The sequence below is a fragment of the Elaeis guineensis genome, chromosome 4 (genome assembly GCF_000442705.2).
Source record: "Elaeis guineensis isolate ETL-2024a chromosome 4, EG11, whole genome shotgun sequence".
Lineage (NCBI taxonomy): Eukaryota > Viridiplantae > Streptophyta > Magnoliopsida > Arecales > Arecaceae > Elaeis > Elaeis guineensis.
Genome location: NC_025996.2, coordinates 40,930,569 through 40,955,790, shown reverse-complemented (window position 1 = coordinate 40,955,790; position 25,222 = coordinate 40,930,569). Strand labels below are relative to the sequence as shown.

Below are 25,222 nucleotides of genomic sequence, written 5' to 3'. Positions count from 1 at the left end.
TTGGATCATTTTCATTCTATTCCGGAATTAAAATCGGTATGGAATTTTTTTCAACCAAATAATTGGAATGATAGTTACTCATTTTCATTTCGATTCTGAATCCTCACTCCCTCCAATCAATCACCTCTTTTGTTTTTTGTAATCTCTCTGTTCTTATCTACACCCACCATTTCAATCATCAGGGATAGACTACTGGCACCCTCTTCTCAGCCAATTATGGTTGTTGATAAGGATCACTCTCATGGAGTCGCGACATGAGGGGACTGTTGGTTGCCTACTATCAAGTAAGGTGCAATTCCAAGTGCAGCATTTGATTGTGATTTATCTATTGTAATTGTCTGAGTGCTTGCAATTGTAACTGCAACCTATGTTGGAAGTGTAGAAGAGCGTCCAAGTGTTGCATTTGCACTTGCAGAAAAATACCCACGGTCCTGATGGCGACCAAAGATGCAAATACCATCCCACCAACTTCTGTATTCTCCACACACCACCCCCCAAACAAAATCAACATAATTTAAATTGAAATTTAATATTATATATTTTAATAATTTAGTACAATAATTTACATAAATCTTATTATATCAAATAACTTTATAATGTTATGTTTATCATTGTAATATTAGTGTTCACTTAACATATATCCATTATTATGATCATAGTATACATATTTAATTATTATTATTATTATTATTATTGTATGATAATGATTCTTATTATAATCTGTATAACATTATAAAAATTATAATATCATATTATTGTAAATATTATATAACAAATATAGTTGTTACAATAATATATACTTTCATTGTTTATTTATGATTATAAAAATATATCTAGTTACTATAAGTTTAGCCTATCTTGTTACTGCAATTACTATGGTAATTATTGTTGTAGTAATCCGATAATAATTTAATAGCAATACTACTTTTCTTTTATAATTATTTAATTATTTAATGACAAGATACTTTTATCATATAATTTTTATATTTAATATATTACTTAATTTAATAAATATATTATTGCTATAAATTTATAATTATAACAGCTTACATAATTATTATAATGCAGAGCAAATTTATAGTATTATATTTCTAAAAACATAATTATTAGATTATTATATTTACCATTTAATAACATCAATGTTATTGTTTTGACCATAATATACTTATATAATTTTTATTATTTTACCATTTTTGTGATAACATACATGGAATATAGTAATAGTAAAAATAGTAGTATTTTTTATTATAATTATAAAAATAATATTATAGTTACTATATTATAATAAAAATAAATGGCTTATTATTTCTAAAGGGCAATTTTACTAAATCATTTGTATTATTCTAATTGTTGGCCATATAAATTTTCAAAAAATCTCCAAGACCATATAGTCAAATATTCAAAAGATCCCTAAAGGATATTGAAAGAATTTTGGAATCTATTATTGCATATTTTCTAAAGGGATTGCTGCAGCATATTTTTTGATGATCATTTGAAAATTTGGCTGTATGATCTTGAAGATTTCTTGAAAGATTTTCACAGTCAACAATCGAACTAATAACTTACAAGGTTACCAATCTCTTTTAGCTATCATATGACCCAATAGTTTAAATTGTATTTGCAGTTCTCAACTAAAATATTTCCACCCAATGTGATTTTGAGGTTTGATTTTTGTTTCAAAGAAGGATAAGAAGCATAAAAAGTTCCAATATGAGTACTTGCTATGAGTTGAACTATGATTTATTCTCCAGCCGTTTTCCTTTCCTACTTCGTCTATTAGTAAGAGGAAAATAGAATCATAGATGCCAGAAATGAAAGAAAATAAAGACAATTAAGGAAACCGAAAAAGACAACAAGAACAAGGTAAACTGATAAGAAGGAGGTAAATACCATTTCAATTCCTTTTTTTTTTACATGTTATGGACTTCTGGGTGTTTCCATCTATGTTACATTTAACATCTGCTGGATATTTTTCTTTGTTTTTTACTTTTGTAATTTAAATCATAGCAAAAACATTCATTACATAAGAAAGACAAAATGTGATAAGAACAGGGTTCCACAAGTTTTTTTTCTTAAAAGGAAAAAAAGAAAGAAGAAAGAGAGAAAAACTCATCCGGAGATGCAAAAACTTGGAATGCACTATCAAGATTCAGATATAGAATTTTTGGTTGCTAAGTAGAGGAGCCTCAGCATTAGGGTAAGCCCTTATTTATAAGGTACCAAGTTTTTTGATTTCTATTTTTACATATTATTGGACATTTCCGAACTATGTTACCATTCATTGTTACTTAAACATGTTAGATGTAGTTTTTCTTTTTTAAAGGATTAAATCATAGTAACAACATTTCATATCTGAGTGCTTTGTCCTTGTGGCATGTAGGACTTGCACCAAGAAACATCTCTATGCTCTCTGATGAGTTTTGGCTTTCGATAAACACATGGCAGAAAAGAAAAGAAAAGAAAAGAAAAGGGCTGGATAGATTGTCCATTTTTGATGTGGCATGGGAAGAAAAATAAAAGGAAAATTCAGCCTCTAACCCATCCTTACGATGCTGGCCTCGATGCATTTTTTGCCTGCACATTAGATTAATAGATAGACAGTAATTATAGAAAAGATTCGAAAGGAAAATTCAGCGGGCTTTTCTTCTGTAATAGAGTAGTTGCTGCAGAGAATTTGATGAAGCGGCGGCTACAAGCTCTGCTTCACTGGCTGTTGTGAGAAAATCATGAAGAAACAATAGACCATCTATTGTTTCTTGTGGATTCTCCGTGATGCTTTCGCAAAGGACTGCAAATAGCCTCATTGTTGAGTTTCGATCGTACAGTCACAAAAAAAACAAAAAAGAAGAGAAAAAAAGGTCTTTGGGAAGTTTAGCTGATTCTCCCTCCCAAATAAAGTTGAGTATGCTGGACTCTCGATGAAAGAAGAGGAATCGGAGAATATTCTGATTTGGAGCTTTCCTCCTCAACGCCGCATACAGCCGTTTTGTTTCAACGCTTGATGGTTGGACTTCTTGTTACAAAGGAAAGCTGGAGTACCACAGACCTTGTTGTCTGCACCGAAAAGAAAATAAGGGGGTATTTGATTGGGATAATTAAGATCTGAAATGAAAATCGAAATGGATGACTTTCATTCTAACTTTTTATTGGGGAGTCTCGTTACAATTCCTAAATGATCCATTCCTTTCATAATCGAATCTGGACTCATCCCAACGGAGTGAAAATCTCATTTCAATAAAATAAAATTAAAAAAAAATCATCTTCTTCGTCCGTGACATATCGAAGTTCTCGATGAAATTTTTGATGAGAGAGCAACTGGGGTTGTGCAAGAAGGCCACCGAGCGCGAGTAGGAGAGCGAGGTGCCATAGTCGTCGGAAGTGGTGGCGTGGGTGTTGTTGCTAAAGCTCCTCTTCATCGGAGCAGCTGGCAGCGACGGCGGTGCTGGTGCCGAACTAAAAGCAGTACGAGCGAAGACAATCCCCGATGGAGCAGCTGCATTCGCTGAAGAGATTGCTCCCAGGTCCCTCTTTTTCCTAGAGCCCCGATTGGAGTTTTTGTAGAAGTAGCTCAGCGTCAGCTCTTGGGGGCCGGCGGAGGAGGAGGCATCGGGCTTCTCACCACTATCGTTGCCACCAAAAAGATTGGATTTTGGACTGACGATTTCGAGATCGAGAGGCTTAGGCTTCGATTGGACAGCATCGAGCCTCGAAGAGGAACCCCTCGAGGGATCGGAATTTGCGAACATGGTGGAATTGGAGGAGGAAATGGGGAGAAAGGGATGCAAGAGAAGGGGCGAGAATCGAAGGAGAGGGTTTTAAGGAGAGAATTGTGATAAGTAATTAATTTTTTAATGATATCTATATTTTTTAATAATAATTTTTTAAAAAAAAATTAAAAAAATTATTGTGTTTAATTTTTATTTAATATTAATTTTTAAAATAATTAATTTTAAAAAAAATTAGTTAAGAATAAAAATAAAAATTTAAGTTGATTTTGATTTCTATCTTTATATAAACTAAATAACAATAATGAGAATCATTCATTCCAATTTCGATTTCGATCACGAACTAAATGTTTGGAGGATTAGACCATTTCGATTCTCATTTTGATTTCGATTTCAATTTCGATTCTCATTTTGATTTTAATTTCGATTTCGATCATAAATTAAACACCTTCCAAAATTAGCCTACGCTACACGGAAGGACGATAAAATTTTTCCAGTCGCCTCCTTACGTAGCCTAATCAACTGCTATTTCTGATGTCAGATAGTGAGATCCCACAACTCGCCCATTGTACAGTCCATCGTCCCTTTAAAGCCACTCGTAAATACCATCTTATGATAAATTATTGGATGGACTTCCCTCCCATTTTCATCAAAAAATATAGAAAAGATTCCCAACTGCTCATTAGAAATTGATTGAGCGTTCTAAGATTTTCTCACACATCAACCATGTACGAAAGGAAGCTTAATGTCATAGTTTTATATTGACTAATAAAATGGATGCCATATGATTTCGTAAGCCAGTCCTTTTCCTAATTGCTTAATCTTTTGGCCTCTGAGTCCTCAGAGCTAAGTTCATTATGCATCATAAATTTTATAAATCATGTGGGCCTTTCACTGAGGATACAAGGGCTAGGATGATCTAGAACCTAGGTCATGGGTGAGCCTCTCTTTTTCTCTATCTATCTATCTTTTGAGTAGGATCTAACCAGGACAAGAGCATCATGTGATTTTGGTTGGGGAGGGGGGAAGATTGTCATAGACCGATATTGACTTATTAAAAAAAGATGCCACATGGGTTTATTTGCTTGGGCTATCCTTTCTCCATGGCTTAAATTTTTGAGCTATGAGTCTGTGATATTGAGCTCTCTTGATATCATTTTTTTATTGCACATATTAATTAGAAGGAGAAATTCTTTGTGCATCACGAGCGGCGTAGAAAATTCTATGTGGAGTGCACCATCTTATCCGATTGGTTCACGCAGTCACCATTTTCCAACATCCATTTAATTCTTGCAGATCAATTTTTTTACTTAAAAATTTTATATGATGAATTATCTTTTGAAAAAAAATTATGACATCCTGTGGTGTAATATAGCCCATGATGCCACAATATGACATAAGATATCATAATATAAGAGGTGTATTTTTATCCAACCACTTTTCAATACGCATTTAATGCCTGTAGATTGATTTTTTCATTTGAAAATTTTGAATGACGAAATGCCCTTATTTTTTTAAAAAAATTATGATATCCTATGCATATTATGGATGTAAGATACCATAATATGGATATAAAATGTCATAATTTTCTCAAATAGCAAGGACATTTTTATCGTACAAAAGTTTTAAACGAAAAAGCCGATCTATGGGCATTGAATACGTGTTGGAAATGATGACTACGTGGATCAATCGGACGAGGTAGTGCACTCCACATCAGATTTTCTACACCGCGGGCGGTGCACAAAGAATTTCATTAATTAGGAGATATAACAATCTGCCAAGTGTAATGGACATAAATGTCATAGTTTTTCTAAAGGATAAGGATATTTTTGTCATACAAAATTTTTAAACGAAAAAATTGATATGCAGACATTAAATATGTGTTGAAAAATAATGACTACATGGATCAATTGGATGAGATAGTATATTTTATATTAGAAATTTTATATCGTCCATGATGCATAAAGAATTTCGCTAATTAGGAGATATAGCAATCTGCCAAACACCTATAAAAGCTTGGCCTTAAAAGCATGCAAGTCTACAACCAGTTAAAGAATAAATATAAACTAATCTAACAACAATCCAACAACAAAAAATAGGGTGAACTTTTTGACTTCAAATAATCTGAATTTGCCACATGCCATGTTGGATGGATATTTGACCAGGACACCACCTCCTAGGATCTTTTCGATACCGCATAATAAAGTAGGAAGGAAGAAGAAATAAAACAGAAACAATTAATTATATGGATCAACCAAAAAAGGGCTCACCTCCATGGGGCATGCAAACTTCACTACGAGGAAAAAAAATATTACAAGAGGATATCTCATCCTCAACCCTCGTACACCCAATTCTCCCTCACAGAAAATTCTCCCTCACAAAAGCTTTCTCTCTAGGAAGACTCCTTTGAACTCCTGAAGTGACCGCTGTCCGCTATCTAGGAACCCTACTACTTCTTCTCACAGTTTCCTCGCGTCTCTCTCTCTTCCTCCATGGGTTCTCGATTTTCCTGAGCTTTTCTCGGATCAACGACGCACCACGTCCCCGCTTCTTTGTTCACCGATTAGGCCTTTTAAAGGCTTAAACCCATGTTAGATTAGGTTTAGGAGTCCTTATCAGGCCCAAACAAAGTCCAGAAAAATCTCTAAGCCATCGGATCAACATCAAAAACAACCCATGCCCTCCGATTGCACGTCGGTCCATGGAACAGTGCCGTGAATCATGAGAAACACATGAGAAACCCCATGCGATGCACGGAGCTTCTTGTGCACCGCCTGGTCCATGATAGACTGGGCTATAGGTTCCCAGCAGGCCGCGTGGGCCTAGGCCACGCCCGCGCCGAGCGCTTGGGCCTGGGCCGACCCACGCGCTCGTGCACTTGGGCCTGGGTTGCGTGCAGCCGCATCTGGGACGCCCATCGCCGTGTGCGACCGTGCCGCAGCCGCTCCGTCGGTCCGCCGTCGGCCGCCGACGGTCCTCTGCCACTTCAAATTTTGTGCTGACTTCAATCGCTCGTATCTTGGCCATCCGTACTCCATTTGAGGTGATTTAGATCTTGTTAGACTTCGTTTTTCATCGCAGACCTCGCTGTGGGCTCAATATGGATCGAATCTTGAGGTATCAAATCTTAACAATTTTTACCTCGACTCGATATTCGGTCTCCTCCTAACTCCGAGAGCTTTTGGATCTCCTCGTCCCCATGCCCTGGGGCAATCGCCTGCTGATAATGGATGGGCAAACATGGGAGTCGAGTCAGGTCGCTCAATCCCATCTCCGTCGTATGCTGTGCTCCTCCTAATCTGAGACCTGCTCTGGGCATCATCCTGCGGTAATAGGAATCTCATCTTACGACGTCACTTCTCGTCCTCTCGAGTCTCCTATCTTATACCTGATCCACCTCCACCTGGAGCTCCACCTAACTCTTGAAGCTCCACCTCGCATTGGGCTCTCCACTAGGTAATAATGTCCTCTCCTCTCCTTCTTTCTCTCCAGAACAATTCTATCACCGCATAGCACCTTCAGGATTCCTCCACCAGCTACCGTCCTGTAGCCTCTCGAATTTAGTTTACTCAGTGAGATAAGGTTCTGTTTGAAATCGGATATATATCGGACCTCCCCCAATTTCTTCACTGCACTATCATGTTCCTCCAGCTGACCATCCTGATGCCTTTGATCGCACAGCTCGATCCATCTGGCAGATAAATAGTAACCTCACTGTTCTTCAGGGAGTCAAACTATTCCTCTCTGTAACATACATCATAGGTGCAACATCATAGGTGCATGCAGAATCTAAAATCTACTGCTGGAAGAAGTAGATACCTCATCAGATATCTCCAGGACATCTTCCTCTGAATAGCTACTGGCGTCGCTATAGTAGCCATCGTTCGATCCTTGAGTTGAGAGCAATCTCTGGCTAAATATCCCAACTCGTCACACCGGTAACACCTGATTTTGCTCAAGTTCCTCCTGACCTTGGATTGTCCTCGTTGTGATCTCTTATCGCTCTGTCTACTGCCTCCTGCTCCTCCAGAAACCACCAAAGCTGAGCTACTACCACCTGAGCTCGAAGTCGGATTCTCTCTCCTGAGAATCTCGTTCTGGAGTATCACCACGGCGACCTCGTCAATTTTGATGGTGCTCTTCCCCACTAGAAGAGCAGTCACCAAGGACTCGTACGAATGGAGAAGCAATGCTAGTAAGACCAGCGCTCTGATCTTCTCCTCAACATTCTCGCCAACACTGAGGAGGTCGGTGAGAATCTTCTAGAAGTGGCTGAGATGCTTCTGCACGCTGTCTCTCAGCCATCCGCAGCTGGTAGAACTACCTCTAAAGGAAGAGAGTGTTGGTGAGAGATTTTGTCATGTACAACTCCTTGAGCTTCGACCACAGTACCGTCGGAGAAGTCTCGTTAAGCACATGGATCATCACCTTATCCGCTAGATACATGCAGATAGTACTCACTGCTTACATCTGTAGCCGTTTTCAATTCCGTACCTCTATGGTGGACAACTTCTCCTCGCACAAGAGAGCATCAATCAACCTTTGTTGGATGAGCACATCCTTCACCCTTGCCTACCACAAGGAGAAATTGCTCTTTCCATCAAACTTGTTGATCTCCATCTTGATGGATCCTGTCTTCTCCATCTTCAGTCTTGCTCACCACCGCTGCAATCTGCGTCTTTGTACTGCCTCACTCTGATACCACTTGTTCGATGGATGTCTGGCCAGGACACCACCTCTCAAGATCTTTTTGATACCATACGATGCAGTAGGAAGAAAGCAGAAATAAAATAGAAACAATTAATTACGTGGATTAGCCAAAAAAGAGCTCGCCTCCACGGGACATGCAAACTTCACTATGAGAAAAAAAAATATTACGAGAGAAGATCTTACTCTCAACCCTCATACACCTAATTTCTCCCTCACAGAAAGTTCTCCCTCATAAAAGCTCTCTCTAGGAAGACCCTCTTGAACCTCTGAAGTGATCGCTGTCCACTGTCCAGGAGTCCTACTCCTTCTTATAGTGTCCTTGTGTCTCTCTCTCTTCCTCCACGAGTTCTCGATTTTCCTAAGCTTTTCTCAGATCAACGTTGCACCATGTCCCTGCTTCTCTGTTCACCGATTAGGCCTTTTAAAGGCTTAAACTCGTGTTAGATTTGGTTTAGGAGTCCTTATCAGGCCGAAACAAAGCCCAGAAAACCTCTGAGACGTCGGATCAATACCGAAAATAACTCACACCTTCCAATCATGTGCCGGTCCACGGAATAGTATCGTGGACCGTGAGAAATACGTGAGAAATGCCCACACAGTCCACGGAGCTTCCTGTGCACTGCCCGATCCACGATGGATCGAGCTATAGGCTCCAGCAGGTCGCATGGGCTTGGGCCGCGTCCGCACGTGGGCTTAGGCCACGCCCGCGTTGTGTGCCTGGGCCTGGGCCGGCCTGTGCGCTCACGTGCGGTGCGCTGGACCGTGACCTGCTGCGTGCGGCCGCACGGCCGCCTGCGGTCGGTGGTTCTCCGTCGCTCCGAGTTCCGTGCCGACTTCAATCGTTCGTATTTTTGCCATCCGGACTCTGTTTGAGGTGATCTTGATATCATTGAACTCTATTTTTCGTCGCGGACCTCGTTGTGCACTCAATATGGACTGAATCTCGAGATGTCAAATCTTAACATGTCAGTCCCAAAATCACAACAACAATGTTAAAACAGAACATTAAGGTAATTTACAAACAAACCCATAAAGCACCTTAACTAGTCCAAGTTTCAACAAGCTCTACAAAACCACAGGTCCACAATATTAAAGAGTGTTAGGACGAAACTATGATTGTGCCTTGGGTCTAACTATATTCAGGATCTTGCTCTACGCTCACATCCCAATAACAACCTGTTACCTTCTAAGCCTTAGGCTTTGAAAAAGAGGGAGAAGGTTGGGCTGAATACTCCATTAGAAACCAAAAATCATAGCTAGAGCGATTAAGCAAGTAGAATAAGAAAAATGCTTTAATCAAACTATTGATGCATAAAACAATTTAGTATCATTAATAAAGATAGGATTTTCATAATCAATAATTTTTATACAAATATTTCACAATACCAATATACAAACTATTTGTCCCAACCCATATGTCACATACAACTGCAAAAGGCTATTTATAAATTATTTTTCTAATAAATAATAAAATTTTTGAATTTATAAATTCAATAAGTATCTATACAAATATTTCTAATAAATATTTTTTTTTGAATTAGTATTTCACATATAATTTCAATAACTATTTTGTAAATTATTTTTTAGAACTACTATTTCAATGTTTAGTATTACTTAGCAACCCCAAGGTCCCAGCTCCAACAGAGCCAGCCCTCTTCTTGTTTAATTTGGGAACCTTCTCGTTTGGTGTGAAAAACTGTGTCAATATAAACCTTCGGAACATTAGACAATCAATCACATACAATTCTAGCTCTATAATCAACAACCTATAAATAGCCCTCGTATTCATCAATTTATGATCTTCTCTAAATACTGGACTCTTCCTGATATTTATTCTAATTCAGCAGCATTAGCCTCCCTAATTCTTAACCGTAAAAATAATTTTAACTCTTATTTATCACCAAATTAAAAATAAAAAAAAGGGAATAAATCTAAATACTTAAAATTCCAAAACTCTATTTCTGTCCAAAAGTCCTATCAAAAAGATATACTTCTATTACAAAAAATTCTTCAAACCCAACAAAGAAAGCAGTAACAAGAATAACCTCTTTGGTATGAGTTTGGATGACTATGGTGCACTCAAAATGTGAGAGTTTCTCTTATCAAAAAATCTAGTTATCGATGAGTGATCATTTCGCTTAGGCTTAAAGAGCCAAAGTCTCAAAACTCAGAACTTTGCTCAAGATAAGAATCGTAAGATTGTTCATTTTTGTCTAACATATCTTAGAAAAGTTGCTTCACATAAAACAGGTAGCTGCTACCCTCCGGCCCTTCTATTGCATTATATAGATCCTTTTCTTCCTTAAAAAAAAAAAAAAAGGTAATAATTGCGGGTGGAATACCATCATTACCAACTTGTACTAAGGATGACACTAGATACTTTGCTGCTATCTTTTTTTATTAATTACATGTTTTTTGTACTTAAAAAAATATTAATGATTCATGTTTCTTTGTTATTACATAAGTTATACTATGATTTATTTTATCTTTTCTTAATTGAAAAATATTTTTATTTCTTCCAATATAGCAAACAAAAACTATCGTGTTTAAGTATTAACCTGCAAATTAATACACTTTCTATCCAAATTGAAAATACTTGTTTGAGCTTTGTTAATCATAGTTATATCCAAATCCATACTCACATACATGCCTCCAGTTAGAGAGTGTTGGAACTCGGCATGTTTTCATGATAAGCCTTAAAATGTGGCTTGAATTTAGCTTGCTTTTAGTTGCACAAACTTGAAGAGCCAATCTAGAGCTTTAATTGTATTTATTTTTCCCATCAAGCTTTAAATCCTAAGCTCTATAAGAGTGTTATGATAAATTATAACGCTCCGTAATTTACAAACCATATCAAAGTTACGTACACAATGCACTAAATGAAAATTTGTAATTAATATAAAATTAATTAAACTAATATTTTATAAAGCTTTTATATCCTCACGTGCAATGCACGTGGCAAAAGCCTACGTTCTTGCGTCGGTGACTTTAACCGGTTCCGACCGGGCTTCCGAAATTTGGACTTCTAACCCTCCTGTCCGATCGCCGTCAATTTATCAGCTCACTGTCTCAACTCCGCACTGCCTTCCCCTCTCCCTCTCTCGCTCTCTCTGAGACATGGAACAACGCGGCAATCTCTCTCCAAATCCAAACGCCAACCCAAACCCTCCGAACCAGGAACCCGTAGCGCCACCGGCGGCGGAGGCGGTGGCTGCGGAGGCTCCTCCAGCAAAGAAGAGGAAGCTGGAGGATGGGGGGTTCCAGAACACCCCCTACTTCAAGATTCGCTGCATGGTCCGAGATCTTCGCCCTCTGTTCCTCGAGGTGATCCATGCTTTCTTCTTGCTTCAAATTATTAGAGCGATCTTGAAATTTCGTTCTCTAGCTAGCTTGTTCTTTCGCGGTTTGAGAATCTCTCGTGGAGGCGAGAAAAATCGTTTTCATCAAACGAGGTGATGAGGCTCTGTTGAGACTTGCTCTGTTCTTTTGTTGCTTTTTCGGGGCAGAATGGTTGCAGTGATAAATATCAAGGCTCTATTAGCCAACAAAATGTTGTTTATGCTTTTCAGTGGATTCGTTTCAATATTCTTCTTAAACCCAGGGAAAGATTTCTTAACTATGACTAAGATTCTTTTTTTTTTTTTCAAATGCTAGCTGAGATTTGATCAATTCCCCTAACTAAGAGGAGCTCTATAGATATCGGCATACCCGATTTTGTTGCTAGATTTCAACTAGAATTTGTACCAGAAGAGTGAAATGGAGGTATTTACTCCAAAATTTCCTAGAGTGTTCTACTGGCTGCGCAAGAATTTTGGATCAGATTAGTGTGGAATTGTAAAGTCAAAACATATTAATCAATACACTGTATTAAGAATACATTTAGCTGATCTGATGAAATGTAGAAGAGCCTCTGCTGATTAGAAAAAGCCGGTGCATGTTAGGAAGTTTCTTCATGGTTTGATGTCCCTCTGCAAAACACTGCAACCTCTATCTCCATCAAGTTTTGGAGATTGAACAAGTCTTAACGCATTTCAAATTATGTTGGAGCTTGATATAAATGCAAAAGGAAGTTCTTAAATATGGGAAATGCCAATGAGACATTCTCTAGAAGATTATTGAATTTTAGGGTTTGGGGGTTCTTTTAGTTTTCCAAAAATTTTGGTATGAAAAAAGCCTTAAAGAAATAGCAGATATGCTTTAGGGACGAAACAAGTTAGTTGTAGTTTTCCTGAGCAAAAGAAAAAGGAAAATGCAAAAAAAAAAAAGTTGGTTGTGGTATCAGGGTAGAAGTAGATATATACATAACTTTTGGTTGTTTACATATTAAGAAGTTTCCTTAACCAATGTTTCTTTTGTTTATATTTTTTTGCCAAATTATATTGTCATCATCCTTGAAATCTGGTTAATTGACATGATTAGGCTTTGATTTTGGGTTATGTCTTTCTTTTATTTGCTTAATAATAGGCAACACATTTTGAAAAATTTTCTGAATGGTTCTATCGAGGAGTAAGAAATGCAATAACTAGTTGTATTGAAGAATCAACAAACAGATAATTTTGTCAGTGTTTAGCCTTCCAAGAAAAGGCAAGTTTGGTGTCCTTTTCTCTTTCTGGCAGATATAAGTAAAATTTTATATTGGTTTTTTTCTTTTTTGTACATTCTTCTTCCTTGTGAAAATTTTGGTTTCGGAGTGACCCTTTGGTCATGAACTCAATCTCATTCAAAAACTTTTGTAAAACTTGAAATCAGTTTCATATATCTGGCGATTTCTTAGAAAATCATATTCTTCTTGTACAAGTATGATTTCATTACGACTGCAAAGGCCATGGATTCTTCTTGTGCAAGTTTTTTGAGACATTTATTTCTCAATATAAAACATGTTATAATGATTTTTGCAGATTAATGGTGTCACTATTCGTTCATTAGTAATTACACTTTTGATGTATTCCTATTTTGTAATTTCTCCAACATAAGATAGAGGCAATGAGCACAAGGTGTTTGAGTTTGAAATAGCTGCCACTTTTTCTCCATCAACCTTACCTAGCCTCATGTGTAAAAATTTTGCTACAAAGCACTCAAACCACAATTTTGTTCCTAATTCCTTGAGCAACTTTACCTAACCATTTGTATAGATGATCTGCAACCATAAATCTTATTTCACACGCCAGTTTGCCTCAAATATAAGTTTCCCAAGATGATTTGCAACCATAAATCTTATTTAACACACCAATTTGCCTCCAATATAAGTTTCCCTAGACATTTGATTAATAAAGTTAATCAAGTTTCTTCTCTACTCGTCTATCAAATTATCAGACATAATGGCGCACCCATATTTCTTCCAATTTGCTTATTGGATGGTTAAAAGTTCCAATATAGTCTTCCATCTCTTTTGTGAAAAGGCCTCCCTATAGAAGATATCGAGGAGGCTTAAGCCATGCCTTACCCTTATGATTTCATTGCTATGCCAAAATTCTTAGAATTGATTGTGGTAAAAAGTATCCCATATTCATACAGTTTGTCATACTATTTCTTGGATGGGTGTCCTCCTTTTTGTTGCTGCTATTTATTGATTGTGGTTTCAATGGTTTCAACATCTTATCTTGACACACTGTGCTTTTTTAGAACTTGCATTGTGTATGGTTAGTTATAGGTCATTGGTGCATCCTTTCAGGTAGAATCATCAAGGTCTATATTATTGGTAATGAGGATCGGGCCAAAAGAATGAGCCCTTGTTTCATTCCTACTTTATTAGGCAAAAGGAAGGACTAGTTGTAGCAGATGTAAAAAAATAACTTGTTGTGGACAAATCATGATGAATCATCTTTTGTCTTGAGCAAGGAGCCAGATCAAGAGGCCAATCTAAGGAGTTTAATTTTAAGGGTGAACATAAGGAATTCAAAGGTTTTTTTCCTGATAATTACATCATGATTAAACTACTGCTAGAGAATTCAAGAAGATTCCAAATGATTAAGTGGAGATTCGAACTAATATTATTGGTAAGAGGGGAGTTGATATAGATGCTACTATCCAAGTATCCATGAGCTATCTTAATGGCTTTTCCTAAAAGATGTAAATGTCAAGCAGTAAAGTGATTGAAAAGTTTATGTATTGAGGACTTTGATATTCTCATGATACAACCTTTATTGTGGCTGCATGACCTAAGGAATAAATGATATCTTGCTACCTTGTTTTTTTATGATAGCAGATTTGCAGTGTAGTATAACTGTAGCTATTTTGTACTTGAATAAATTTCATAAGACTTGTTTATTATTGAGATGAAAATACTGAAAAACAATGAACATGCTGGTTTATATGTTGCAGAAGGTTCAGAATGTACCAGTGGAACATCTGGGGACATGTCAGCAAAAACATGCTATTATACGTACTCAATCTTCAACAATAGCTAACTTTCCTCATGCGCTTGGGGTTGTCGAAGTGTTAACTTTGCTTAATCTAGTATTTTGAATGATATCACAATTATACCTTCTATTTGATGATGATCATATGTCTTTGAATTGCCACAACAAAGTTCAAGAGGATTTTGTTGAAAGGCCCTAGTACAATGAAAATATAATTGAGGTGGAAGATGAAATCACATCACGTGATCATGATGATGATCTAGACATTTAGTCACAAGGAGCATTTCTAACTTTCATGTTAAGGGAGTTGATAAATAGATACACAACATTGTGTATGCTATATACATATGGCTTGTAACATCAGAGACAGAACTAAATAAGAATGCTTGCCTAATGAGGGTTCATAAAACTGACACCAAATGGCTGGGGTGATGGAAGCCTCTAAAATGTAGCATCCAGTGACATGGTTGACAGGTCGGAGATGAAGTTAGAGAAAATTTTGTTTGTTGACACCAAAGAAGGATGCCCCTGTCATATCTTCACAGTGAGCTTTCCTATGAGCAAGATGACCAAAAAACATCAGTATGTTTTTTGGCTTGTTTTAATAGCAATGCTTATGTGGTTTCAGTTTTCGAAGTTATTTCAATTAGAACAAGGTAGGAGATGGGTGGAAAACCATTTAGAAATTCAAGGGTGGGTCATTTAAGCGGTCAACATCATTGAAGTTGTCTCCAATATTTTTGAGGCTAATGAACCAAGATTTGGAGCTATTTGCTGGGAGGTTTTTGTAGTATAGTTAGTTGACATCATAGCTGTAACATGGATGTTGAGCAGCACATTAAACATTTTTGGCAGGTGTTTGAGTCTTGAGAACAAAGAATCTCGATGAACTCAAAAATGATATGATATCAGGACTGACAGCTTGATTTTCCTGGACTTGGTCATATCTTTGTAGAATTCAAGGTGGACCAGGATACAGTCAAAGCTATTCTTAGTTGTCCTGTTCATACTCTGAGAAGAATATCTGGATTAGTTGCTTTTACAGATGATTTGTCTCTGCTTTTAGAATTGCTACTTCACTGATTTCTTGGATGGAGTTACTTGAATCGAGGATGGTGAGAAGTGTACCATGTTGGTTAAAGAAGGTAAATCATCACAGAATTAGCAGATTTGGAAGTTTTTGTGGACTAGCTACCTTATTTACTCAATCTTGTTGGCAGAGTCTTGTGTTTTATACTACAATATAGGCAGTGTCACTGGCAGCAGTGCCTCATAAACCTGGTACCTTTTTGGTGATCTAGCTCTACCACATATGCTAGTGAAGATTGGGGATGGGACTGATGGAGCATCAATAGTAATTCATACTTCGACTTGCCACATTTGCTAGTGAATATTGGGGATTGGTGATCTAGTACATGGAAAGGGAAAGGGTGTCTTCCGTTCGACTTGCCACCATATATTTTTACATATGGGGTTTGTTTGGTTGGGATATGACTTGGGGATTATTTATATGGGAAAATGATTGTAGGGGAAAATAAATTTTACCACGTTTGGCTTGTGAAAGAATTACTCGAAAAAATGACATTAGAAAAAAATTACTATATTTGGTTGGAGTTAATCTTATATGGGAAACTGACAAATTTTCAATAGTGCCCTTAAATAAACAATTGAGGTGATAACATATTTTTTTCTCAATCCACTTGTTGGCTATTTATGGCCCACTTATACAAGCACTGTCAATATTGGCTATTCCGAATTTTGAAATATATTTACATGGGTTAATACCTATTTTTAAATTAATTATACATATATTAGAAAATATATTTCTTATTATAAATAAATTTTAATATATTTTGGTATATAAATAAATATATTAATTATTAAATCCTATATCAGATTTATTGATAATTAATAAATATTTGTTAATTAATATTAATAATAAATATATTGATATAATAAATATATTATTATTTATAAATATTTCATATCAGTATATTACTATAATTGATATTAAATATATTAATGTAATTAATATAATATTAATATAATATAAATGAGGGCATTTCCATTGAAATGATTTTTTTAAATTACCACCCCTCAATAATCCAACATGGAAAACAAATACCACCACTTGGTGGTATTTGTTTTGCTTTCTCTTTTAGAAAAATAAATATGGGACCCGCTATCTAATTTTATCATCTCTCTCATCTACTTTTCGTACTAAACATGATAAGCTGATATGAGATTTATTTTTCCATGCTAGATTAATAGCAACCAAATGGGTCCATAGAGCAGTGTGGTTACTTCCTCGCATTATTATCTTAGTACTCTTTGGCATATATAACTGAAATGAGATTGTGCTAAATTTATTGATATAACATAAATAATCTCATATATATGACTGGAAGCTCAGTGCGTGAGAGTATATTCATATTTCATTTCTGAAATTTCAGTCACATAACAAGTCAGAAAACAACATACGCTTTTGATGTGTAGTCTGTATTTCGTGTCAAAGTTCGATGTTGAATTACTCAGAATCTTGAAGCTTGTTTTTCTAAGAGTAACAGTGTGATGTTTTACCATCCACTTGGGTTTACTTTCATGTACAATCATTTTAATACTGTTTGTGCATCTTCTTGAGGGTTTTTATCCTTTTGACCGCTTCAATTCACTATTTCCATACAGATTTATGAACTTTGTTTCCAACTTGGAATTACTTGTTCTGCAATGGCTACAGGGTACATAAAAGTTGAAACTGTTGCATCTTCTCAAAAGTTGAATTTGAAATTTCTTCATCCATATGAAATTTACCTTGCTAATCCTATTGTTTTATTTTTTTTTAAAGCTTCTCCGGACCCCAGACTTCAGGAACAGCAAAGCGGCTCATGACATTCGAAACCGTAAGTTTCAGGTTATGCAACCTATATGTACCTGCAGAAAAAAGTTGTTCAAGTATTAAACATATGCTAGAGATTCTTTAAGATGCTCCTACTAGTATATATAATTTATCCTATGTTTCACTTATCAAGTGCCTCAGTCAATAGGATTCATGAGCATATTGTTCATAGATTGGTAGGCTTCTTGCTGCACCTTTTATTTTTTTAATTGATGAAATCTTTGTCCTCGCATTGTTGATTAGTCTCTGGTCATTAAGAAAGTAATGGCATAATAAATAAGAAAACAGTTTACAATGTAACATATTGAGATTGTAATATGTTGTGCAATGGTAGATGGGCATGGGTTAAGATTTGACAACCCTGTGAATCACCTTGATCCTCGAGTGTGATTCATGAGGGGCATTGGATCTCTGTGCTCACATTTAAAGGAGGTATCACATCAGAACCAATGGAAGTTTAACTTTTGAGGTGACTGCATACACGTTAAAAGTCAGAGATATTACAAAAGCTTCTGTCCGCAGAACTAAAGTGAAATTTACCCATGCATGTTCACATTTTTTAAGCTCACTCCACATCTAATGAAATATTCTAATACTAGAATTCTTATTGGACGTGCTCTAAATTATGACAAAAGGATGGATAATATCCAATTTAAGAACGGGGATTCGCACATTTCTTGTAATCATGCAGGAAATGATTCCACAAACATTGTTGAAACCTGCAAGTAAAAAGTGAAAACTGTTTAATATCTTGGAGATATGTGCTTAATTACATAATATGCAGTCCCATTATCTGCATAAATGAGACAGTTAGGAGTTAGTGAGTGGTTCTAACTGCTTTTAAATCAGTTATGCAAATGCTGTTACCTTGACTTTCTATCGCATGCACCCAAAATATAAGATGATTCAACATGTGTTCCCAAGTTCAAATATACTGGCATATCAGACTATTGAATTCACAATGATTAATATGCATATTTTGATTATTGAGTTGTCAATTGTGGAGAGACTTGTAAATCATACAAGAAACAGAAAAATTGATAGCCACGAACAATCAATGATCAAAGAGGTTATTTTCTTCTTGTTATACCTTTTTTTCAACAAATATTCTTTTTTGTACTAATAGAATATGTTTTGTCTGGATTTCCCCAAATCATGATTTCTTGCTTTTCCTGAGTTGTTTATCTATAATTTTGATGCCTGCACCCATGCAAAATCAACTAGAAAGTATTTGATAAACTTATTAAGATTCTATCTTTTCCATAAATGTACATGAACCTCACAGATGGAATGCAGGCCTTTCCAGATCTCTTTGCCATCTCATAGTCACTAAGGTTAAATAAAATGTTTGCCAGCTACTATGTCATCATCAACTTTTTCATATCGACAATAGACTAGCCTTTGGATACATTGGAATCCATATCAACTTCCAAATTTGTATCAACACTTATGCTCAAAATATTTTTCGATATACACTAGAGTCTAGACATATCTACAAATAGCTTCCTACTGATAACTAATGACCCTTGACAAACCATTTTCTTCCACGCTAGTGCTATTTCCATTTAATCTTACACATGAATTTCCAAGACAAATGCATCATCTCCATTCGCATGGGTCCTTTTCCTTCAATTTGGCCATGCCTAAATAGATAAAGCTTCCTTCCACGATTACCACTGCAATAAACTTGTGGCACTTATATTTTTCATATTGGCTTCGTCACATCTTGGTACGACTTATATGATTTCACTATATCTTGATACAAATTCACTGCTATTCTATCAGCACATATCGACACTTAAATCATTATATGCGAAGGGGCTGCTTGGCATCACTTTCATTTTTCCTATTTTCAGAAATTAAAAAATAGAAAATGTCTCTATTTTATTTTTAATTCTTTTTTAAGAATATAAACATGTTTTGTATACTCAATTATTTTTAGAAGCATAAACATGATGATGGTGCCCGAGTGCAATAATGGTAGTGGAGAAAGTGGAGGCCGTAGGTGGTGGTGGTGGTGGTGGTGAGGGTGCTAGCGATGTGGCGAGTGATGAGGGTGGTGAGAGCACTGAGGTGATGGTGTGGCAGAGATGGTGGTGGCAATGATGGTGTGGTGGGGGTGGCAGTGGCAGTGATGGTGGTGCTTGGCAACGGTGGTGGTGATAGAACCAATGGCAGTGGCAGTAGCAAAAGCTGCGATGTTTGTGGTGGTGGAGGCTGCGATGGTGGTGCAAGTTATGGTGGAGACAACGGCAATGGTGGTGGTAGTGGAGGCGGTAGTGGTGGCGGCAATGGTGAAGGTGGTTTTTAACCACATGAGTTTGTTGTTTTGGAAAATGCAGAAAAATTTCTTACTTCCATTTTTTTATTTGAAATAATGAAAATGATATTTGAAAAATAGAAAATGAAAATTTAAGGTAGCAGCACACCTTTTTTTTTTTTGCCTCAATTTCTATGATTTAGTTTATAAAAATATCTTTTGCCTCAATTTCTATGATTGTGTTTTAAAATAAAAAATAAAAGTGATGCCAAAATTTGTTAATGGGGAAAAGTTGAGTTTATTAATTTGGTCTTCAAACAATAAATGGGATCAAAAAATTTGGTATGTCATAGAAAATTGATAATTTAATTTCAAGGAGCCTTCGGAATCAATTTGAGGAAGAATTTATACCTCATCTGAAGAAAATTCTTGTTCTATTGAATAGCTAAACAACATAGATGGGATACCCATGTCCTCTTGGTCCCAGTAGATTCAATAGCTCATGATTTGTATGTAACTTAAACAGTGACTTAAATTAGGATTAATGGGGAGACCAACTGTGTTGATGAGGGGGGAGCTCATTTTGAAGATGCGTAAGAAAACTGTAAAAAAAAAAAAAGAGCCAGGTTTAGCTGCTCTTCCTCCCTCCTTTCTTTATCTGATTCTTCTTTCTTCCTTCCTCTATTAAGATTTTTCTTCTGCCACTCTTCATGTCTCATCTGTTCTTATTTACCTTCTTTCATCGTTGTATGATCTTATATTGCAGTAACTATCTACATGTGCTGCCTTTTCTTTAAATTTTCAAATTGATTTTAGAAATCATAATTATTTGGATCATGGAACTCATGTCGTTCCTCTATTTCATTCGCTACCTATATTTCTTTACTGATTCTATTGAAGTATGAATTTTAACTTTTTTGCAGATTCCAAACATAAGATTTATGAACCTATCAACAGTAAAACTTCATATAGTCTCATATAGTATAGAGATCTAGTTTCTCAACATGTCAAAAACAGGTTGAACTAATTTGCATCTTTAGAAACCCTCCATTTGCACATATTACTCAAAAGACATGTCTTCCACCTTGTTCTTGGTGATAGGAAATAAAATGATGTCTTCACTCAAACTGTAGTTTCCTAACCTGCAGGTCTGCCTATGCTCGATCAAGCCATTCCCAAGTGATCCTCCATAAGTTTGGTACTAGAGCAAAGATACTGCTCTGTTGCCGTCCTTTTATTCATCCAAAGACCCCCTTCCCTCCTTCAAACAAAAAAAGAAAATAAAAGAAGACTTATTTAAAAACCCTTTTCATAATTTTCTCTATATAACGCTACATAATTCTATCCTGTACCCAATCAAACAATGCTATATCATTACATGTTGGCAATAAAGCAGCTTCAAGGCCGATCAATGGACTGTCTTTTCCATTTCATTGCAAACTTGCTGTAGGATAGATTTTTCTTTTCTTTTGGACGGTGGCTGCTGGCTCTATCTGCTACTGAAAGATCATTTGCTGGATTCTGTCATAATGCTAAAAGGCAGCTAGTGACCTGCAACATTAGTGTTTGATTCCGGCTCGTGACTTTTAAAACTTTTTTTAATAACTGAACTTTTTGAATTCATTGTGTTATGAAAATTTTACATTCTCCTTTTTTTAATCCACAAATCTTACTGTAACTTGCGTTGCTGCCTGTTGGGACGTTGCATATACAATAATCAATGCTTTTAGTATTACAGCTAAAAAATGCAGGATATCTGACACTTGCATATTTCTTTCTTTCTTGTCTTTTCATTGATAGAGATGAAGATTATGTTGGAATTGTTAAAGCAACTGAATACTGATATACCAGAGGAAGAAAAGCAGGCAGCACAAAATCAATCCGGTGAGGCACCTAATGTATCAGATAATATCATGGCGCAGAAAAAGGTTCAAGGAGCAAAGGCCACAGACGTAACAGAATTTGCAAAGCAACTGGAAGAAGTGGTTCAGGAGACTTACATGATTGGTGGATCTCCAGTTGGTTGGAACTTTCTTGTTTACCCTGGAAGCAAACCACTTTATTATGGTGTAACAAAAGCCAGTGTTCTGTCACGTCAAGTTGCCAAGTAGAACATTGCAATCCGATGTCAGCTCCAAACATTGATGAGGGAATCTGAAACTCGCCAGCTTGCATGAACCAGGCAAATCAAGTAACCAACTGCTGAAAGCCTGAAATCAGAGGGATATAGAAACTCGAGGGATGCTGTCATGTGTCTGTTAAATTTGGTGAGTTGTAGTTTGCCTTCAATCGTGAAGAAATGAAGGCATCCTTTCCTTTGTAACCATCTCTTTTACTAAAAATGCAAACCTGTAAAATATTGTTACTATGATACTGAGTTTGCATCATTCCAACTTTTACTAGAATGTGGATTCAAATTTTGGTTCTGTGATAGCCCAAAAACCCAGCCCAACTAATCTCAGCCCACTAAAGCCCAAAATGAGAAAAAAAAAAAAAGAAAAAAAACAGAGCAAACCGGGAAGAAGACTCCCGAGAGGAGTCTTCTTCTCCGGCGAAACCCAAGAAAATTGGGACTCCTAGGATCCCTCGGAGTCCTAGGGTCCTCTATAAGAAGACCCCCTCCCTCTTGAGATCGACCATCGGCCTCTTCTTCCTCTCTTTCTCTCCGATTTTTTCGAAGAAGAGCAGCGGGCACAGTTGGGTTTCTAGCCGTGTTTTCTCTCCGACGAAGTCACCGGAGGTCAAGGTAAGCTTCCCTTCTTTTCCTCCCTTCCTTCCTCTTTCCCTCGTGCGCTTGTGCGCGGTGGCCGGCGACGAGCGTCGTCGATTTTTGGTCGGGAAAAGACTCTGTTTTTGGGTCCTTTTTTCGTAAATTTCCGGCGCCGGCGATCAAAATTGACCGCCGGCCATGTTTCCTCCGTGATCGGAGGAGTGGCCCTGTCGGTCGCCGGCCTCCGTCGTGGCGGTCGTGGCCCGAACGGTCGGTCAAGGCCGAGGGAACGCCGGTCCCCTGTTCCGGCACGGGAAGAACCAAGAAAAAAGAAGAAAAGAAGAAAAAGAAGAAAAAGAAGAAGAAAAAAAAAGAAGAAAAAGAGAAAGAAGGAAAAAAAAGAAAAAGAAAAGGAAAGAAGAAGAAAAAAAAAAGAAAAAGAAAAGAAAAGAAAAAAAAAAAATATATATATATATATAAGTAAGTAAATAAATAAATAAATAAATAAATAAATAAAAAAATGAAATTGATGAGAGAGAGAGTTTCTCTCTCTTCTTTCAGTCTAAACCCTGACTTTCTCTCTCTGGAATTGAACTTTCTCTCTCTACTTTCTCTCTCTAGAATTTTCTCTCTCTAGATTGTTTCTCTCTCTTGATGAATTTCTCTCTCTCTAAAGTTATTCCTCTAGGATTAGCGAAGTGGAATGCTTCATCTGATGATTCTGATCGAGTTTAGAGACGAGTCTGATTTTAAGTGAGATTTTGATTTGGGATTTGTTTAGATTGAATTTTGAATTAAATTAATGTAAAAATATAATTTTGGATAATAAGCACGGAAGAATCTCCTAGAAGTTAGTTGATCTGTTCATTCAGTGCTCCGTGAAAGGTAAGTAATGAATCATCTTCTCGAGATATTTCATATTTATTCTGGAAATAAATAATTATTCTCTGAAATTATGCATGATTTATGAAATTATGTTTTGTAAGAAAAGTGCTTTTGAAATGTTATGGTATATCGATTTATGCACATGTTTAGTGAAAGATTATGATATATATTATGGTACAAAGTGTTTTGATATAGATCGGATTTATGCTCTCAGCCTAACTATGTTTCAGTGGGCCCCGCCAATGGGGATTATACGTTGGTATTTGTGGACCCTACCAGTGGGGGTTGTGCGCTGGTGTTTGTGGACCCTGCCAGTGGGGGTTGTGCGCTGGTATTTGTGGATCCTGCCAGTAGGGGTTGTGCACTGGTATTCTGTGGACCCCGCCAATAGGGGTTAAACGTTGGTCATAGTCAAGGCTGTTGAGTTACGAGTGTTTTGAATCGAATCGGATTTATGATTATATTATATGTGAATATTTGAAAATATTTGATTTGTATTAAATCAGTATGAAATATACTCTTATGTTTATTTGCAACATTATTCTTGAAAATTATATAATATCTGAAATATCTGGTAGAGATACTTGTTACTTACTGGGCTGTCTAGCTCATTACCTTTCCTTCTATTTTTCAGATTCAGATAATTAATTTCGAGCGTGGGAAGAAATATTGGGACAGAGCTTTAGAAGCGAGATTAGCATTGTCAACTTCATTGAACTTAGATTTATTTTTTAGCAAAAATTTTATTGGATGTAAGACATTTGATTTAATTACTTGAATTACAGTTGAATAATAATTATTTGAATTTATTCCGCTGTGATGCATTGATATCGTGATGAGATGCCTTGCATGCTTATGGAGAGAGTTCTTCATAAGTATGCGGCGGTTGCCGCGATCCTCGATTCACAATCTCGGATCGGGAGCGTGACAATTAATATGGTATCAGAGCATAAGTGGATAAATTATGACACATAGAATTTGACATAGTACGAGTGTAGGTGGGTAAACATTAGGAATATTGGGACGTTAAAGTATGAGCATAATAATAATAAAAACATCAAAAGATCAGTTAAGGGAACAGTAGATAATAAGACTCAACAGATTTATGGTGAGCCGTGCTCCAGATGTGGCAAAAATTATGCAGACAAGGATTGCTATTGGAATACCGGTGCTTGTTTCAAATGTGGTCAGATAGATCATAAAATTGCTAGCTGCCCGCTAAATACTGAAAATCAAGTTGGCCAAAGAACTCATGAAGGACAACATAAGGGTGGTGGACAGATTTCTAAAAATCAGGGAAGAGTTTATGCGCTTACTCAACAGAATCCACAGGCTTTCAATAAAATGGTGACAGGTATGAAAAATTTCGAGGACGAAATTTCTTTTTAGGGGTGAAGAATGTGATAGCCCAAAAACCCAGCCCAACTAATCTCAGCCCACTAAAGCCCAAAACGAGAAAAAAAAAATGAAAAAAAACAGAGCAAACCGGGAAGAAGACTCCCGATAGGAGTCTTCTTCTCCGGCGAAACCCAAGAAAATCGGGACTCCTAGGACCCCTCGGAGTCCTAGGGTCCTCTATAAGAAGACCCCCTCCCTGTTGAGATCGACCATCGGCCTCTTCTTCCTCTTTTTCTCTCCGATTTTCCCGAAGAAGAGCAGCGGGCACAGTTGGGTTTC

General features: G+C 36.7%; 1 protein-coding gene across 1 annotated transcript; it reads left to right on the top strand.

The window, feature by feature from the left end:
• Positions 1-11,460: 11,460 nt before the first annotated feature.
• Positions 11,461-22,376, top strand: LOC105042881 (uncharacterized). The gene is made up of 3 exons (XM_010920239.3): positions 11,461-11,759; positions 17,640-17,694; positions 21,751-22,376. Exons 1-3 carry the CDS (start codon positions 11,553-11,555, stop codon positions 22,059-22,061), a joined length of 573 nt encoding a protein of 190 aa, XP_010918541.1. The 5' UTR covers positions 11,461-11,552; the 3' UTR covers positions 22,062-22,376.
• Positions 22,377-25,222: the final 2,846 nt, after the last annotated feature.